Below are 20,879 nucleotides of genomic sequence, written 5' to 3'. Positions count from 1 at the left end.
GGCATACATGCAAATCCATGAAATCTGAATAATCTTTTTATTCCAAATATAAACTTAGTTGGGAGTTTTGGTGATAACCAGTTTACACAGCTTTATAACATTAAAAGCATTTAAACAGTCCTGGCAGGCAGGGATGAAACAGTATCTGAGATGAGTTGTGAAGTATTATCCAGCTTACAAACACAAGTAGGTTGTTACAGTAGGTTTTCCAGGGAACATATTCATCTAAAAGTGTAGATGTGGGTTTTGATTGATTTATTACCAAAAAAATGTTGATTTTCCAGGATATAGAAATGTACAAAAGCTAATAAATCAAACTGGAATTAATATGGCAAATGAAATATGTGGACTCACGCTTTGCTTCATGTATAAAACTGCCAGCATTTTTAGGAGGTTCTGATACAAGTATGTAAATATTCTCATTATAACTTTGTTCCCTACTAATGCCTCCATTGAATTATTCCTTATTGCCTCAAAATTGAATGAATTAGTCTAACTGCCATAAAATACTTTAAACATCACAAGGAGAAACTCTATAGACATATGAAAAAGAATAAATTTCTTCATAAGGTAAGCAGATAAATTATGATGACTAGACCACGTCTTGTTACTGGAACATCAGTAACCTGATGGTAGAAAACTATTGATAATTGATCTAAAATGGAGCAACACAATCATCTGTATTTCATGATACTGAGGGAGAGTCCCCCCACAAAGAAGAAAAATGAGCTGTTTGAAAGAAATATGATAAAACATTCCAGTGTGAGGTCCTGCTTCTGAATAACTGAGGAAATATTGAATAACCATCCCAGGAATGTGTAGTGTGAGATGGAAAAAACAGACTTAATAAAATGAAAAATGATTGACAAATAATTCTTTGTAATAATGGGGGGAAAGATTATCAAAGTGCTTATGCTGTATCTGGAGCTATTTGGCAAATAGTTTTTCTTTTCTTACAAAAGGCACCTGAGAAGTTGAAATATAAAAATACACGTATTTTAGCTTTTACAGATTCTTCTGCAGAGAGAGTAATCCAAAACAGGTTTCATTTAGGGTGCCCAGTATAATTGAGAGCAGAACTTAAGCTCATCAGTCCTAGAAATAGGTGAGAAAATCTTGATTCCTGATTCTCATTTAGGCAGAAGTGGTATGTTTCTGCAAGCACTTGAATAAGTAAGCGCTTTTGGATGTGGTGGGAGGCAACGCAAAAAGGAGCTCCAGCTGGCAAATGTTGAGTTATTCCATAAATAAGTGGAGGTTCTTGGAGTTGCTAGCATGATGACATGGGCAGGTGGAGGCAGCTGCATGCTTCACATGATATTATTTAGATGGGTATGAAAATGTGAAAGGTTTTAGAGCTCTTATTAAAATGGTGTGCTTGAAGAAAAAACCCCAATATACTGTTTGGCTGTAAGATGCAAAATGAAGTGCGGCTTTCAGTAGTAGGCAGATCTGAAGGATCCAAATGGTCACTGTAGTTAATAGGTAGGAGCTGGAAGACCTAAACATGGAATCTGTGTCTGATTTCCTCTCTTGCCTTCTTGGAAAGTTTATTTGGTTCTCAGGTGAAATACCGTAGAGGAGACTTTAATTAGGGAAAACAGAACTAGAACATTCTTTAAACTTTAAAAATAGTTAAGGCAAACTGGTGTTTTGGCCACAGCTAGGAGCAAAGAAAGGATTTTGGAGGTTATGTAGGAACTATTGTAAGGTTCCAAAAATTTCTCTAAAATAAAGGGCTTTCAAAGGGTTACACAACTAAATCTTAAGCAAGGACCGACAGCCCTAAGATCTTTAAAGGCTTGACTCTGATACAAGCTTGATATAGCTTAAATGAAAGAGCCTATTATTTTAGTCTATGGTCAATATCATATCCCAACATTTCGTGATGCAAATGTCAGCAACGAAGTTCTATAGTGCTTGTTTCCATTACCAAGGAAAAAAAAATGTATCTGATATTTCTAGGTTCCTTTTGTTTATAATTTACAGAATTAAACACCTGATGTTAATTTATACTGATGGGTCTTTTGTTTTGTTTTGTTCTTTCAGAGAAAGAATTTGACCCTCTTCTTCAGCATTGGTTTATTGACCTCCTGGGGGACTGCACTGCTGGGTGTCCGCTTATACTGGATGGGCAACAAGCCACCAAGTTTTTCCAATTCTGACAATCCAGCAGCTGACTCGGACAGTTTTCTCACACGTACGCTGACCTTCTTTTACCTGCCAACAAAGAACCTCTGGCTGTTGCTGTGCCCAGATACCCTCAGCTTTGACTGGTCTATGGATGCCGTGCCTCTTCTGAAAGCAGTCAGTGACTGGAGGAATCTACACACTGTGGCCTTCTATGCTGGACTCCTCCTCCTTGCCTACTTCAGTTTGAAGGGCTCCAGCAATGAGAGAGAATGCAACGGGAGAACTGTAATGAATGGCAAGCAGAATGCTAATGGGCATAGCTGCCACTTAGAGACAGAGTACAAGACACTGGAGGTGAAGTCAAGCTTTGCATCAAAAGAAGAGAATGGTATAAAAAAGCATGAAATGCAGAAACTGCAGCTTCCTTCAACTGAGAACCTTGTCATTCTGTCTCTGTCTTTGTTAATAGTGCCCTTTGTTCCTGCCACAAACCTATTTTTCTATGTTGGCTTTGTAATAGCAGAGCGTGTGCTGTATGTTCCTAGTATGGGCTTCTGCCTGCTGGTTACAGTAGGTATCAGGGCCCTTTATGTCAAAGCCCAAAAGCGCTGTCTGAAGAACTTGGTTTTTTGTTCCACAGCTGCATTAATTGTTTTCTATGGACTCAAGACTGTGGTCAGGAATGGGGACTGGCAGAATGAGGAGATGCTGTATAGGTCAGGGATAAAAGTAAACCCTGCTAAAGGTAATTTCTGCTCTTTATAGTGAATGTTTTATTTATTCCTATCTGTCTTTGCTTTTGAATTGTCTGATTTTATCAACTATATCTAAAAAAATTATATCACTTCAGGAAATGTCCTTTTAAGTTGCAGTAGTATGTACAGTAGTAAAAAATGAGGAAAAGCAGGAATGTGTTTTGATTAGGTGTTACAGGTTTGGCATTAACATGGAGAAAATGAGACCCTAAGGTAAGAGGCTACTTTGTTTTTCATTGATCCTAATTCTGTATTTTGGAATTAAAGAGGCATTACTAGTATTACAGACTCCACCCTGGTAATTTTCCATTTGGAGTCTGATGTCTATCACGCTAATGAAGGTTTTTCATATGTTCACCGAATGTTCTGTTCTCCATGACTAGAAAATATGAGAAATAGTAAAGGACAGCGTCAGGGAGGTGCTGTTTTTTTTTATTTCACCTGATGCAAATAACGTCAATACTACATAATAAAAATGAGGAAATGAGGTCATGTCATTCAGTCTAGGAAATGACTGCAGTTCCTCCTGCATACAAGTACTGTAAAGAGTTATTGTCAAATAGTAATGCCTTCACGTTAATATCTAAATGTCAGCTATTCGTAACGTTGCCCAGCTACTTCTCTCAAAGGTTGTATCTATACCTTAATGAAATGTGACTACACCTAGTGTAAACACATCCAAAGAGGCAGTAAACCAGCTAGTTTGGGGTTCAGTAACAATGTTTAGCTGTGGCTCTGTGGTTTCAGCATATATGGCAGATCCAGCTGCGATCCTGAAGTCCTTGATGCCTGGCTGTACTACTCTTGGCATACGAACAAGTTTATATGAGAACGGTCAAAATACCACCTGTGAGTGCAATGTAGGCATTGACTAAACCTTCGTTATTTACAATTCATCAGAAGTGAGAAGGGATGACTTGATTGCTTTGCCTTTCTGTAAAGAAAAATTTGACAGTGCTTGGCCATATTGCATTTGAGTTTTTCCAGTTCTTTGCTCAGTAGCCCATTATATGATGCAAAGTCATTTGCTGACAGAGGTGTGCTTCTTGGTTAGACAGTTATCATACCATAGTCTAAAAGCTGTGATAGTATGAGGCAAATGCTGACAGGGAGTGGAAAAAGTAGATATGGCAGATAAGATGCCTTGCAAAGCAGCATTATAGTAGCTTGTCAGACGTCAGTCTGTATTTGTAACTCTTCTTCATATGCTTTGTTGCCCTAGGTAAAATTCTTAAACTTATTGCTGCAGTAAGTGACTTTTTATTAACCATGAACAAGCACATCCCATTTCTTTTACTTTTTTTTCAAAACTAGAGCAGGAGGGCAAGAAATGAACAGCAAGATAGTGCACTGGAATGATTATATGATGCTATGAGACTTACCAGTTTAGTGATGATATAAAGCTTGCATTAAAACACTGGCGTTTATTGGAAAGAAAAGAGTATGTGTGCACTTAATTAAATAGTTAATGTGTGTTCCATTTTTATCCTTGGTGGAGATCCCCATATATCCTAGACTGTATTAATAGTTGTCTGCTTGCTTTGAGCCAGTTTTTGTGGTTAAAAAAAATAATTCTAATTTTTGTTCAATAGTAGGATTGGCTGCAGTGTTGTCTGGAAACTAAACTACTGGGTATTATGCTCTCAGGAGACAAGGCGAGCTATTTTCATCGTACACGTCTCAGTATGCACAGGCTTATGTATATGTGATCGTCTGGTTTCTTGCCATATAAGCTGACATTAAGTTTCTTGTAAGATATGCAAAAGCAAAGACAGCACGTCAGTGTGATGATATAGACATGACTGAGCTGACTGTAAATCTCCTTAAAATATCCTGTTAAACTTCTGCTGAATATTTACTAGCCCACACACATTGTAACAAGGCTGGGTATCTGAAAATCCCAGCTAAAGCGACCTGTCACCCAACTCTATTCATTATTGTGAATACTTCCTAGATTATCCCTGGCTTTGACTATGCTAATTTTATTTTCTATTTCTCATACAATCAGGCAAGCCTGACTGGACTAGACTGGCTGCCAATCCCGGCAAAGCATTAGAAGATCAACAATTCAAACTACTCTTCAGTAATTAAATGAGGTTGACGTAGGAAAAACAATTTATTTTTGTTTGCCTGTTTTTTTTTTAGTTTTATGAAAGCTAGTGATAAATAGGCTATTCAGACAGTGAGACAATGGACTGCTCAGTCAAACGGTAGAGTGGAGAAGTGTTCTCCTTCCTTTTAGGCTATTAAGAAGAGGCTGACGTTCCTTGTTTCTCTGTTTTCCTCAACTTGCGGTTGTTTCTCCTCATGAGTATTTTCTTACTTCTGATCATTTTTGAGCGGCGGGATTATTTTCCCTGATGGTTCTGCTTTTCCTCAGTCCTCCTGCAAAAAGCTTCTGAACAAGAGCTTCTTCTGTCCTAGGCTAAAAAGCAAAGAGGGATCCCTTCTAAAACTTCCTGTGTGGGAACTGATAAAGAAGTAGAAATGCACGAAGACTGGTGTTGCTCAAGCAAGGAGCCGAGTGTTTTGTTCCACTTCCATCTGTATTCTGGCCTAGCAGGATGAAAGCCCCTGTGTGTCTGGATGCCGTGCAACAACATTGAGCTGATGTGCTGTACTAATAAGGTCGTTTGAGAGGCAAGCTATTAGCACAGGTGCATTTGTGTACTAATGCAACTGAACTGCTTTGGAAATGGAGTTATGTCACATGGTGATGGTTTATAATCAGGTCCTCTGCATTTTAGTATGTGTAAGAATATAATCTCCTCTGCTGCTGTGGGATTTACAGGCAAAGTTGTTCAGAGGCTTCTCCATCTTCAATCCTCAGTGAAGAAATGGGCAATCGATGCCTCATCAGCGCTTTCTTCTGGCCCCTCACAGGCACCTTGCAGGCAGAGGAAAAGCTTTCTGCCTCAGGTGAGAAAGCATCTACCCCCCGCAGGCAGCCACAGCCTTTCTGTAATTTACATTTCTCCAGGCTGCTCTTGTCAATCACTAACAATGTCGAAAAATACTCAAAAGCACTGTACAAGGCTCATCCCTCAAAGAATCCCAAAATACACCATGGGAGAGTCAAGTAAGTAGAAGGTGGTGACACGTACATGCCGGCTTTCCTGGCTGCCCCGCTGTGCGGCAGGCAGCTGCCGGCCGTTAGCTGGTGGAGTCGTAGGAGGACTTGGGATGGCCTTGGCTGCATCTGTTACTCGGCTTGTTCATCTGCCGTTTTGCTTATGAGTAGTATTTCAAATATCTTTAAAGTGATCTGAGGCTTGCCTCGTTATGGTTTGTCAGCACTTGAGGGAAAAATAGGCAAGATTGATTAATGTAGTTTATGGATCCAGAAGTGGCTGTATACGTGTTTTGACACTAGGGAGGGAAAGGCGCAAGTGTTTCTCTGTGCTGCCTTCAACTTAATGAGCAGCCCAACTGACATAAAACAGCTCACATTATTTGAGAGTTCTTTGATAGTGAAGAAAGCCTCCCAAAATGTAAAAGCAAACAAAAAAGTTAAAAATGGGTGGTAGCTCTCACATCTTTTTCAATTAGACTGAGAGTCATTCTGTGGTGATGATTACCTTGTGTTTAATATAAAATTATAATGACACACAAAATAATTGTTCCCATTATGCCTTGTTATCTCTAGTTTTCTCTGTAATACCAAAAGTTGGCTTCAAAAAGCATAATCTTTTTCCTCCAGGCCACTTTGTACCTTGCAGTCCACATCATAATGATCTTTGATGTTCAGATATATTTGCTGTGCTGTTATAGACACTGATTAAAGAAGTAGAAGATAACAGAGAAAGGCTTAGCCTGTTAGACTGCTGCAGAGGTATTAATTGCTTGGTCATATTTACTGATGAAATTTTAGTCTCCTGGTGTTTGCTGTGACATTTGTCAGTAAGCTTTGAACATCCTTTCTGGAACTAGTTGACCTGCTACACCGGGTTATCAGGTCAACGCTAGTTCATCTGCTAACTTTAACCGTGCGTTCAAGTCTTGCTAAATTCATATATGTGACTTCTCTTTTCAATGGAATGTACAACATGAAATGGATACTAGGCTGCTTCCAAAAGCAGTATTACCACAGAATTGTGGTGCTATACCCTCTCTGATAAGCCCTGTCTCGCACATGGTACTTTTGGCTTCAGAACCAGTTCTGCATGTTGCTCAGATGTTTGTCTTTGTTCTGTCACGTATTAGTGTTAGTGAAACATCATATGTTCACATCTTGGGCAGGTCAGTGGGACTTGCATGTGTGATTCATTCCCTTCCTGACTCCGTTCTGCAAGGAAAAAAATAAAATCCTTAATATCTGTCACATGAAGACAAAGTTGGGGTGAGAAGGCCGTGTTTCTTGGTTCAAATAAACTCTACTGCTGGAGTGAAATTGCTTAGATGCTCCTGCTAGGTGATTGACACAAAGACTGAAAAAAAAATATAAATAATAATAATAAAAATATCTTTCTGGCAAGATCATTCAGATAATTTGTGGTCTTATAGTCCTACTTAGAGTTAAAAATCCTGTTCTCAGCATCTTGCTTCTTACATCAATTATCCTGCTGTTCTCAGTGGGCAGCAATAAGACGAAGACATGGTGTTGACAGAGAAGAATATAGAGATTGTTCCATAAGAATATAGAGAGCCACTTTCCTTCTATCTTTCCACTCTTCCTCCTACTCCCAGTTCTCGTCAGTGTGAATCATTCAATTCTGCTTAATGTTTTCAGAAGATATTTTAATACTGAAATACTCTTCTGGACCGCAATGTTCCTTTTCCCTGTCCTACTTTTCTCTTTTTTTTTCCCCTTTGCCAACAGGGTTGTGAGATCTTCCTGCCTCATTCTGCTATATTTGTGCCTGTAGAAGATTTAAAGATCTTCCTCTGCTTTCTTGGCATCTTTGGCATAGCATTCAGCCTTGATCAGTTTTGTTCCCTGGAACTTCATGGATATTTTCCTTCCCCCTCCCTGCTTCCACCCCCCCCTCCCCTCCCCTCCCCCATTTTTTTCTTTTTTTTTCTTTCCTTCCTCCTTATCATTAGTTTATCATAGGACTGGTAAGGACTGCTTCTGTATGTGAATGTCAAGATAGGAATATGAAGTTCAGATTCTGAAGTATCTTAGGTGAACAACAATGTATGGAGTAGCTGTATGCTCAGCTGTCATAAAAAAGTAGCAATTGTGGTTTTGTTTCATTTATAGTTTTAATGTAATTTTATGTAATTAGCTTACTGTTTAGTTGACTAATACCATCTGCTAAATAAAATTGAAGGAATTCTTAAAGCTGAGTTTAGAATTTAGCTTATTTAATCTCATCTATGTAGCATAATACTTGCTTTTTGATCTGAACTGCAAAAAAGATACTCTTTGTTTTTAGTATTTTTTAAAACACAAAATTTCATTTGTTATCCATGTTTGTAGTGTTAATTTCCTCTATTTTACCAATACTAATGCAGCAAGCAAATGTATTTGCTATACAAACTGTTTCAAGTGTTAGTGTAGGGGGGGAAAAAAAATCACGTGGGTTAGTTTTGTTCTATTTACCTAATTTTTTTATCATTAAACAGGTACCCAAATTTGTTCTCACCCAAGAGTTGCTCCTCTGATTAAAAAAATAAATAAATAAAAAAAAATCCATGCCTGTCATTGTAGAGATTGTGCACTCTAGTTCTGTGCACTTGGGTAAAAGTAAATACTAGAAGCTGTTTCCATCTGATTTGACAGCTTGCTGCTCTTATCCTTATCTACTCTTAGAAAATGATTTCTTGCCAACAGTAGCTGTCAGTAAGAGGTCCCTTCTTCAGCAGACAATGAAAATGCCAACTAATAGTGCAGCGAGGAAAAATAGTTATAATACCTTGTAGTAAACTAGGTAAAGAAGCCATATTTCCCTCAAAACAAAAAGGATGCAAGAAACCAGTATTTTCCATGATTATTAATGTTTTCGCATCAGTAGTGATGACTAGAGAAAAAAGGAGAAGAAATATTTTAAAGAAGTATGGCATTCTTAGAATATGCTTATTATTAAAAGGTTACATTTTACTGACAAGAAGCAGCTGGATTCTCTTGTAATACCTTTAGAGTTTAGTTTTCCATAGCTATTGTTCTGGCACACAGCTAGTTGTTCACCACACTTTTTTTTATGCCTCCTAAACAGAATAGTGTTTTTTAACAAACACCGCATCGGGCATTTAAACATACTTCGAGCATTTGGGATTGCATTTCAATGTTTTTGTGCATATATTCTTTTTTTTATAAGCAATTTGGTAGTAAAACGCCAACTCATCTTTGGGCTAATAGCCCAAAATATCACTCTGCACAGTAATTATTTCTTGCTCCTTTGGTTCATTTCACTTCAATAATAATAAAATCACTCTAAAAGTGGTAAAGGTCTGACTCAAATAATACTGCAGTGAATGGAAAATTCTGTTTTTGAAAAACAAGGCTTAAGAGAAAAGTAATTTCAGTGCACAGATTGCCATAAACCAGCAGATTTAAAAAATATATAAAACCTGTTAATAATTATGCGGAAAAGTTTTGCATAGTATTATCACTATTAAGAAATATCAGTGATATGAGCATAGCATCTGAATTAGGTATTCACAAGTTTGGTTTAGGTTTGCTAATGAGCTCTTCTTCAGCCTTTGAACAAGCCACTTAAATCTTACTTTTCCCCTCTGGAATGGAACTCGTACTAACTATTTCCATTAGATATTGGATCATTTTTTAAATTTTGGTGACTCATTATTGTATTAAAACCTCACCGCATTTATGATGGTACAATATCCCTAAGAAGCTAGTTGCTAAATAAATATCAGGATACATAGTCATTACGGTGATTCTTGGCATAATTTTTAGTCCACTTTGTCAGAGAAACGTAACACCAACTAATCATCAATCTTCCCAACACCTTCACCAGAACTTTCTGGTACTTAATCTTTTGACTAGATGTTGCATGGATGTTTTCCTTGACTTCCATTATTATTTTCAACTTTGGTCAGAAAGTTAAGTTTGGCTATGTTTTTAAGAAGAAATTACTGTAAAGTTACTGTGGGAAATGCACCTGATAATGATCTCATAAGTAAAAAATTCAAAGGTTATAATTATATATTAAAAATATAATTAGTAATGTATAAATTTATGTAGCTACATAAGTCTGTTATTGCTGTATATAAATTATGTAAGATATACCGTGGTAAATTTGGTGTCTTTGTTCTTAACGAAATGGCAGAATTTGAAGGATAAATGTTGTATTGCATGCTTCAGAGTTCTTGAAATAAATAGGAAATAGTTTTTTCTGTCTGCCACTTGTAACAGCTTTAAAGAGAAGAATTGTTTGAAAGTTAAATACAAAGATTACTCTCTGAAAACAGTGTAGGGCTCTCTAAATGGGTGGTACTGCTGCTGTGGATGATTAGAAAGTGTGGAAGGAATGGCCATTAGTAAGTTGTTTGGGAAACAGCCATAGTTATTTAGAGCACTGGAGCAGCCCACAGGCAGCCCAGCCTCAGCAAAACAGTCTGGTTATGCTAACTATGTCGGAGAGCTGAAGGAAAGTGGTTTACACTTCAGTTCAAAGTCTGAATTTATTCTCCAGTGGCAGTGTTCTCTCTCTCAGTTCTACAGTAGTGCTGTAATTTCCTTTGAAACCCAAGTCACTGTGGGATATCTGCTTCTCCTTCAGCAGGATACCAGAAAGCCCAATATTCTTCCTTTATATAGAGAGAGGACTGGAGACAAGGATACTATTTTTTTTCCCTTGATTGTAGTCCAACAGCATCTCTAATCTGTGAATCCTAAATAGCAGGGGAATAGGAAGAGAGTCTGTTATTAGCTACTAGCTAGGCTTTTTATCACCTTTGCATATACTAAGAATTTAAAGAAATAAACAATTCTGAGACGTGGACTCTATTACTCTGTTTTGAGACATGGACTCATCAGACTGTTATTTCTTCCCCTGCCTTCCGGGTGGTGCTCTGCAAAATCATTCAGCAAACTCATCTGTGCTGAAAACTACAGTGCAAACAAATGCCACCGCTGGTCAAGGAGGGATTGGCTTTGTCAAGATGGGTTTCTTTTGTAGCATGTCAAGTGAGATGGACTAAGTTCGGTATTTTCTTTGCCAGAAAATGACAGATCTTTTTTCCTGGTCTGATTAAAAGTCAGGCCTTCCATCTATATTCATGTGTTCTATGGAACTAGCCTGATTTTTTTTCTGAGGGAAAGTTACTGTTAATTAGAGGAAAATGAAGTTATCCAGGTTGGTTCTCAAGCTGAGCATGTTTAAATGCATTAGATAGTCATCCAGTTGTTTCATTATTTTCCCTGTCTTCAAAATATGCCAACGGTGAAAAATCGTTCTTTACATACTTATTTTCGCCATGGGTTACATGTCTTCATTTTCCTATCCGTAATGGATTTCATACCAGTATGTGCTGAGGTCCCATTACATAAATCTGGTAAAGAAACTAACCTTTAGTGTGGACAGGACAATAATTTACACACATGCCTCTTTGTACCTCTTCTGGCAGTGTAAAATCCCAGTGTAGATTGAGTAATACAGGTATTTTATTAAGATTTCCAATAGCCTTCCTTTGTAACAGGGAGTTTTATTCCCACTCAAGCTTGGACTGTCTTCATTGCCAGCCCTCACACATGTAAAAATTAAATGATGGCTGATGCAATTATACTATGTGCAAAAAGTTTGCACATAGCTTTGTTTTAAATTACAGAAAAGGTCACAAAATAGAGGGACTGAGTGCTCAGTGTCCTTCTCTTTGCTTGCATGCGCTACCACACTGAACTTTTCTTTCAGTTCTTAGAACACAGAAGGTATTTGGAATATGAACTATTAAAGATGCTAGTTAATCATTTTAGTGTCTTCAGTTGCACTGCTGGCAAAAGATGGAGAAAGTCATTTTATGACTCATCTTCTTCCCTGCCACCTGTATTTCCATACCAGTGTGGATGCGTATTGACTGGCAAAGCTTCACAGGCTCTCTCTTGCCTTAATAAGTTATTTAAAACAAAACAAAACCATACAACTTAAAGTGTCATAAGAAGCCTGCTTCCTGGATAGGCACTAATTTGCCTTTTCCAAGTCTGACATACGTCCTTTGAGCACTCTGATTCTCTTGGTTTGACAAACCCTAGCACTGATTTCCTATCCCCTGCACTGTGGCTCCTCTGGCACGTTTCCAGGATGCTGTCCTTTCTGTTCCCCTTTCCTGGAAAGGAGCTAACATGATCCATCTACTTTTAGCTTTGAGGACCAGAGCTGTCATTTCAGTTGGTTAAGTGCACCCTTCCATTTCTGCAGGAGGCTGTCTCACAGTTCACCACTCAGGACATAAGTGATGATTTTGAAATATATGATAATTTTTTTTTTTAGAACAATGCCTGGTGTTTAAAAAGTGCATATTTTGGCATCTTTAGTACATGGTTGCCTCCTTTCCTGAGTCAGTTTGGTGCTCTGAAGTGTTCCTCAGGGCCAATCCTGAGGTGTCTGGGGTGCTGAGAGTTCTCCTCTTCCACTTGTATTTTTCTGCTGCCGCGGCCTCCTCTCGCTTTCTTGAATGATTTGAGCTCATCGGTGCTACAAAATACAATTCCTTGTGAGAGTTTCAGGTCAGCGCTGGTTGACTGCTTTGTTCCTGACCCTTGTGAAGTTTTATGGTATGGGAACTTTATGGCAGTAATGGCTTACAGTGTTTACACACTTGCAGTGCACGCATAGTTAACCAAGCTGTGCAAATCAAGGTGTCTTTGGGCTCTGCCGTCAGTTCGTGCAGTGACTAGGTTAGATGTTGAAGGTGTTGTGATCTACCTTTTCTCTTTTTATTTTTTTTTTTTTCTAACCTGGATCACTTCATTCATCTGATTCATACTATAGCCTTCCTAAAAACGTTAGTGTGAGGGATAGGATGGCAGAACTGAATGGCCTGGAGGGTGGTAGACGCAGGAATTCCTTAACATTTTAATTCCACCAGAGTTGCTGTGTCATAGAGCACCGCCCTGAAATAACCCCCAGCAGTTATCGCCTTTGACAATGGGATTTCTATTGAAATAAAATGTAATCTGTGTTTATCAATCTTTTGTCATTACCTTTCTGTCAGCTGAGAAGCTGTTTCCTGGTGCGTTGGGGTGTACCAGCACAGCTCGGAGGTAGAAAACTGTTGTATTTTCAAGTCCATGATCTTGCAGTAGTTTTAGCTTAATCGGAGTATCTACATCAGAGGAGAACATTAAACAAAACTGAATTGTACAAAGACTGGGAAATGGGAGGACATATTCAGAACAATGTGTGTGTTGGTATTGTGTTTATTTGTTCATTTATGAAGAATGCCTACAAAGTTGCAGTGAGGTTGTGATTTCTGGTTTGAATCTTTTTCGAGGTTCTTGCAGTATAAGCAGTGGTTTCGTGGGCTGAATCTGGTTTACAGGACAGCTTTGTCTGGAATTTTGTCTTTCTTTTGTGGGAGAAGTGGAAGGACTGTTCATGTAGCACTCTGGCTGCACTGAGGCAGCTCCTGGGAGACATGACATGGTACCTCCATCTGAGAGATGAGTGGTTGGGAAGCATTTTTCTTCCTGAACTTGTTTGTTGACCAGTCCTGAGTGAGGGCTATGCTGTTAAGAGTTTCTATAATGTTACCCTGAAAATATTTCACATAGTTGATACATAACTATAAACAGTAAGGAAGTGTTATTTGATCCTGTGGCACCTCAAGTAAAGGTACTGGTGAGATTTTTTTTCATACAGTAGTCTGTCACGTGTAGTGAATCAGGGTGTCTAGCAGAAGTGGGAGTATGTGAGTATACCTATCATTTTTCTTTGATGGCTTGCTTTATTCTGGGTGCGTGCTAAAGACTCCATTAATGTGATATTTACTATTTAGTTAGATTGTAGAGCCCTCACGCATTTGAGATTAGGTTAAAGGTGATTGGATTGCCAAAATCTGCAAGTATGTCCTAGGCAGAACAAGGAGTCCATACTCTAGACTAAACAGAGTAAGTGGTGAAGCCTACGAACACTTTAGCAGCTGCACAGCATCATCTCTCAGGTTTATTGAGCTGACAGAGCCACTGTACTATCATTTGAGGAGGAAAAGTTAATTTTCTGTAACCTAGCAAGTGGAGCGGGTATATCAGAAACTACTGAAAAAGTGTCATGCATTCATACCCATTTGCATCAGGGTTTCAAAACCAAGGAACAGAAGTGAAGCGCTGTCAGCCAAAAGCCAGTTGGTTCAGTACCCATGCTGATATGGTGTTGGATAGCTTTCAGAGCTCTGCATAGTTTTCAATTATGTTTTTCTTTCACCTGCTGTCATTCCAAAAGCCCTGGAATTGATCAAGAGATGAAGTGTTGAACAAACAATATAAATAACACTCTTAATAAAAAGAAGAATAATATATGAAAGTTGGGAGGTGGTAAATCTCTAATATACAGGCTGTCTCAACATTACCACATACCCACTGAAATAATAATAAAAAAATCAATGTATAAAGTAGATTAAACTCATAAATTATGAGTATATAGAAACCATTTATCCCTTTAGGAAAAAAGAAACAGGGCACTTTTGCTGTTGAGTTAGCAAAATGAGGTAACTTGATCAAAATATGCCTATTAACAAGCTTTTGGAGGCAAATTATTGCAAATGGTATGAATACTTGTATGACATTTTGAAAAATTCATTATTTCTTTGGAATAATAGGAAAAACATAAATACCTTGTACAAACCATAATGTTCTCTTAGCAGAACTTGTACAAAACCTGTTCAACTTTCAAAATAGTAACCTTTAGCATTTGCATGAACTTTTCTGTTCTCAAACCACTCAACAAACATTATCTAATTTGTCTTCAGAATATCTTTGTGAGAGATAGTGTGTCTGTATTGTAGAAAAACTATTTAAAATGTTGGGCGCTCTTCTTTGCCTTTTTTTGAGCGTGCAACTGAGCTTCCAGAATTTTTATTGTGCCTCCGTTCATGAAACTCTTTCCCTCTCTAGAGCAAAGTGAATGCCTGATGAACTGTGAATGCTAAAGAGTGGAGCACCACTCTGCTTTATCAAGTAGTACCCTTGAAAGGAAAAAGCCATAAGCTGCTGCTGAATCTAACCTTTTGACAAGGAGGAAAAGGTGTTGTTCTTTATAGCTATGGTTATAACCTTTCAAGTGTGAACGATGTAACTAGTGTTGTGCTCTTTCTTTGTGCATTACCCAACAAAAGATAATTTAGAATATTTGGATATTGGAAACTTGTTGACCTCTGTTGCAAATCTCAGCCTTTTTTTTTTTTTTTCCCCCAGTAGGATGAAGTAGACCACACTCAAAAGTCCTCAAAAGACTCAAAGGAATGCCAGATTTTACTTTTTATTTTTTAATTATTTTTTTATTTTAACCAAATGCAAGCTTTGTCTTCTGTGTTTTAGGAAGGATGATCCTTTAACAAAACTTCAGAACAGAGATAAAAATATAAAATGCATACACAAATATCAATGTTCCCACAATGTTTAAACTGTAAATAACTTAGTTTTCTTGGCCCTCATTTTGTGAGAATACTAATTCTGTGGGGAAATGTTCCTTTCATCTCTCAGCTGTATTGCAGAACACTTCTTCCACTTCCTTTACTTCATTCCTCCAGAGGTTATCACACGTTTATGTTCCATTAGCATCCAGCTGTATTGTTGTAGTAGGCACTGTGCAAACCCATAGTGAGATACCATCCATGGCAGAAAAAGCTTGCAGTTAATGGATGAGTAACAAATGCCAAGAATACAAATAGAAAGGCATCAGGAGGGGAAGCCTCCCGAACAACAGGTCCGAACAACAGACCAGCAACAGAGCCGGGAGCAAAATATAACTCTCTTAATTCCTAGTTTAGCACCTGTAATTTCATCAGGAGGGAGCTGAGTCTGATTACAGGAATGTATCTGTTTTAAAGGTATAATCTTGAAGAACATAAGAAAAAGAATTATTTTTTTTCTATACAAGCCACATGCTACGTCAAGTTTATTTATACTGAGACATCCTCTGCTGTCAGAATTGTTTCACAAAATTCTCTAATTCTTGAATAGTCTGTTAGCCGTGGCCCAGTGCTCCGTGTAGGGCAATATGGAGCTTTCAGCTGTTAATGTGGAGCTTCAGGTGGCTGGTAAAACAATTTGATTCATAAAATATCTGATCTAGAAATATTCAGTGTAGGTGCTAAGAGTGAATAGAAAAAGAGATTTAGTGAAAGTTCCAAGAATATTCAATATTGTGTTTGCTCCCCTTTACCGTAGAGCTGTGAGATTCACAACGTGCTGCTGCACTTGCCTGTGCCTTCATTGTGGTGATACTGCCACAGGGTGAGGTGGCAGTGTGAATGCGTGTGATTCATGACTTTCCTAGTGATAGCTGTAAAAAAAAAATTAATAACAAAAGAGAAGAGGTTATTTCTTTTGGGGTTTGGTTTTATTTTACGCTCCAAACTTTTAGAAGTTAATTAGTGTTCATCAAGCCTTTTATGGTGACAGCAACATATAAACTGAAGCCCTTTAATACAGGCATTGTGGTCAAGGCCAAAGGCATCTTCCCCATGCTATTTTTGTCACTTTATCAGAAGCATCAACTGGAAAGTAGTAAGATTTCCTGGTTTTCCATAAAGTTATTTTAGTTCTTTGAGATTTGACTCCATTACATATTACATTACATATCTTACTTTTAATTGACTTGTAAGACTGTAAAGGGAAGAGAAGAGAAGCAAATGTAAAATCCTTTTGGAAGATATTGGAAATCGATGAAAGTGGTTAAGAAAAGTAAAATGAGAATTCTCACCCTTCAGTTATCATGCAAATAAATGTCTTACCAATGATAACGGCTAGGAATTTCCACAGGTTTTGAGAAGGATGCTTCTTTGGGCCTTTACAGCATCTATTGGGCCCATATGCTTAATTGTCTTTGAGTCTTGATATCTAATGTGTGCAAATCAAATAGGGGAGCAGAAATAACTTTTTTATTAATTTCAGAGTACTGATGGTTTAGGTGTAAAATAGTAGGGGAATATGGAGGAGCTGCCCTGTTTATCAACCTGATGAGGGCTTTGATACCAATCAACATTACTTTCACAAATTAAAACTAAAAGCGCCTCTGAAGTGTTGATAACTTTGTTGATAATCACTATAGTTCTCTTTCCACTCCTTTTTTTAGCAGGGGTACAATATCACCCTCCTCCCATTCTTTTATTTAGAGGGAGAGGAAATAAAAAATATTCTTCAAAAGCCTAGCCTGTCAGATACAAGCCTATTTTATTCAACAAACAAAATGACCTTAAGGAGTTAGACTCAAAAATACTTTCTCTTATCATCCTTTTATGTAGTTTGGAATTGTGGAAAATTTTTAAAAACTGCACATCTTTGCTCTTTAATGGGTTTTACATAAGTTAAAGTGGGTTGGTTGTTATGTTCTTGGTCATACTTGCCTCCTCTCTCTTGTCCTTTGCCATATGTGGCAGGTAGGCTTTCTTTCCAAAAGAGAAGACAGAGATCAGTACTACTTATAATTAACAAAAAAGACAAATGCTGTTTCTCTACTGAAGTTGAATATTAAAGGCATTCATAAACTTTTTTTTTTTTTTACTTTGAAGTAGAGAGGTTTTGGGTTTTTTAAATTATTTATCCTGTCATCCCCCCTGTAATGGGGTAATGCAAATATTTACATTGCTAAAGAAATTGTTACAGCTCTGAAATGGGTTATTTGTTCAAATATCAGATTCGGATTTTCTGCTGTGCTAGTGATTTTTTTTACAATCAAGGATTCAGTTTCTGAACTCCCACTGTATTGAGATTCTTGTGTTAGTGTCCCTTATCATAAATGTTGCCTAGGAGCGTCTTTTTCATGGCTGTTACTTGGGAGATAAATGCAATTGGGATAATAGAGAATAACAGACCTCTTGCAGAACTTCCAAAAAACAGATGTCATTGCAAAAAAAAAAAACAACCTAAAAATTGAAGGCTTTTTTTACTGGACCAGCATCTTTTCATCCCTAAACTCTACTTATGAAAAAACAGAGATGATGATTGTTATGTATTCAGTTCTTTTTCATAGATGAGTCAGGAGAAATGCAGAAGGATTGTAAAGAGAGGGAATGCAATCTGTAACGGCTGTTATTAATTTTACAAGCTAAAGAGTAGTAAATAATGCACAAATATCTGTAGAACTCCATAGCAGTTTTCTTGACTTGATGTGCACTTTTCTGTGAATTAAAGTTGCTAGTTTGGAACTTCTGACAAGTTGATTACAAATGACTTGGCTGTTCCCTAAATACATCAGTCTTTTTTCAAGGAGTTTGCTTCACTCAAGTAGTAATTTAGTTCACATTTTTTGATACGTTCACCAATTTGTTTTAACTTTTATTTTGTGAATAAGTCAGATAGTTTAAGGTGAGAAGAGTATTACAAAACTTCAGTAACTTGTTGATGTGAGTTGTGAATGTCATGTATCAGTTTTTTTAACTTTGAGTCCTACATTTTATTTAGTACGTTGTGAGTTTCCCAATAGATTTTATTATTAGCTCATTTTTCATGGATTATATAGGGGTGACAGGTAGGAAGGGGAATGCTTCTCTTATACTTTGTGTTGTCTTTGTTAATGATTTGTGATTATTTTTTAAACCTTTTTTCTAAAGCAAACTATGGGATCAAACTTTACGTTGTTGCTTTTTATTTCCATTTCACTAAATAGTAGTAGATTTCTACTGATTCAGTAGAAAGGGAAAGATTTATTTAAATGAAGATATTTGCACGCATTCATTTCCATTTCTCATTTGGTTTCATAACTCAATTGCAAGCTGAAATTCCAGCTGTTCTCTTTAGTAGGATGTGCTTCTTAAATCCAGGCAGATTAGATTGGACAAGGTTGTTCCTGCTCCACTGTTGTTTGTCTTGCTCTCCTCTGAATGAAAGTGCTTTAATATGCCAACCTGGTGTTTTTCAGGCTTGTTAAATCTTAATCCTCAGTTTCAATGAGATAGTTGAGAAATTCATCATGTTCAATTTGAAGCTGAAATTTGTCATATTCATTTTCATTTTGAAAGCAATTAAATGCCTGAGAACTTGACCTACTCTCACTGCAAGGTGGCATAAATGTCATCTTTAAAGTTTAATGGAAATCTAGTTTGATGTGGCCAAATGTGTAACACTTGAACAATTGCTTATTTTCCTACTTAGTGCTACGTAATTTTTCCTGCTATTTATTTAAAAACAACAGCAGCAACAAAACCCCTTGAAAATGTTCCATTTTCCTGCAACAAAATGTAACTAGCATCAGAATTCTCAAGCATTAGGAGATTTTTCAGTTTATAATTGGTTTAGGATAGAAGATGATAAAATGGATTTAATTTTTAATATGCCCATTTATATTGAGTATGATCTATGGACAAAAGGTAGGCAACGAAGTAAAGTTTGAATGGATTGATTGTTTTGTAGCTGTGTGAGATATGTGAATGTTACCTTTGTTCCCATGCTATGATGGAGTGCTATTTCTAAAAGACCTGGGACTGTTTTGGTCTCGTTGTTGGTGCACAGGGAATTAAGCAGGAGGCAAAAAGTAAATATTACAAAGCTGCTTCATTCACAGCTTGCTTTTTTGCTTGTGCTGAATAGGGTCTCCGACAGGGGAAAAATTGAATTTGTAATTAAAGGTTAAATTGTGGTGTATATATATACTTTAGCATCTCCTGAATATTAAATATTCCCTTTCGCAATTTCAGGTATTACAGATTTTATATGAAAAAAAAATATAAAACAAGTGGAGAAAAATCCATTTCAAATTCTAGAATTACTGACCTAGTTTCTTTTTCTTTTGAGAATATTAATTTTTAATTTTACACCGTGTGCAGATGGAAAATAGTTGAGTGTTGAAATTTAGTTGGAGTCATGGGGTACGTTTTTAATAGGGATGTGGCTTCATTCATGTGTAATTTCATTTCTATTTCTGAATGCACGCATAGTGGAACAAATATTGTTACAGTTTTGCAGGAGAAATTTGTCTTGACATATGGATTGAGAAATTGGATGGCAGAGTTGTAGGTAATAGTTGAAACTATTTGTTTTTCCTAAGGTTAGTTGCACTACTTAAGACAAAAAAAAGGAGTGAAGTTCCTCGAGTAGCTGACGTAGCCTCTTTTCCATGTAGAACGTCCTCTTTTTCTGTCCCTGATATACCAACAACCAAGAGGATGTGGTTGCTGCAGGTAATAGCTGTTCGTAACTTCTTAGGCTATGAGTAACATCTCTACAAATAAGCATTTATTCTAGCAAATGTTCCGTGTAACTTCATCTTGAGCCAGAACTAGGTTATTCGTATACCTAATTCTGTATTTAAATAGATGTGAAGATTTATACGAAGCTTTTATAGTTTGGGGAAGTAAAAAGACCTTGTTTTTCATGTTTCTTTTAATAATAAATTGTGAGATTGTCGTGTTTTACGTTTGTTATTTTCTGCTACTATCACTTCTTCTAGTATACCACATTAAGTTAAATTAATCATTCAGAGCTTTACAAGTTTAGACAGAAGTCTAAATGGAATACATTTCAAATGAAATAGCGCAGATTAAATATTGATTGATATTAAAAACATGACACAGATTATTCTGCAGAGTGTAAAATAGAGTATTGCCTTAAAAATTATATTAACTCAGATAAATAATAAACCATACAGCATGAAATGAAGTCTAGAGGAGAAACTATTACATTAAACAATGTTAATAGGGTTTTTCCAGTCTAACAGATGAGAAGATGAACTAAATAATTCTTCTATACATCCTTTCCTTTACTGACCTTCAAAGTGGTTAGGAGCAAGTAACTATATAGCAGGAAATTGTTGTCAATAGTCCAAATGATCATTTGATGTAATGCTCTGTTATGGAAGATTGGAGTGAAAACAAAAGTAGCTACAGATTGGAATGTACAACTGTGGGAAATTGGATATCATGCACTGCAGAAGC

General features: G+C 37.0%; 1 protein-coding gene across 2 annotated transcripts in view; it reads left to right on the top strand.

Moving 5' to 3' along the window:
• Positions 1 to 20,879, top strand: part of TMTC2 (transmembrane O-mannosyltransferase targeting cadherins 2) — a 193,696-nt gene that overhangs the window by 143,413 nt on the left and 29,404 nt on the right. The window contains exon 3 of one of the 2 annotated variants that reach the window (XM_054207348.1): positions 2,050 to 2,521. In XM_054207348.1, coding sequence (XP_054063323.1) covers positions 2,050 to 2,521 — 472 coding nt within the window. Of the gene's footprint in view, positions 1 to 2,049; positions 2,879 to 20,879 lie in introns of both variants that reach the window. The other variant, XM_054207339.1, reaches the window with a different exon arrangement.

This window comes from Rissa tridactyla, chromosome 1 (genome assembly GCF_028500815.1).
Source record: "Rissa tridactyla isolate bRisTri1 chromosome 1, bRisTri1.patW.cur.20221130, whole genome shotgun sequence".
Taxonomy (NCBI): Eukaryota; Metazoa; Chordata; class Aves; order Charadriiformes; family Laridae; genus Rissa; species Rissa tridactyla.
The sequence above is the reverse complement of the archived record's forward strand: the minus strand, read 5'-3'. Positions and strand labels throughout refer to the sequence as shown.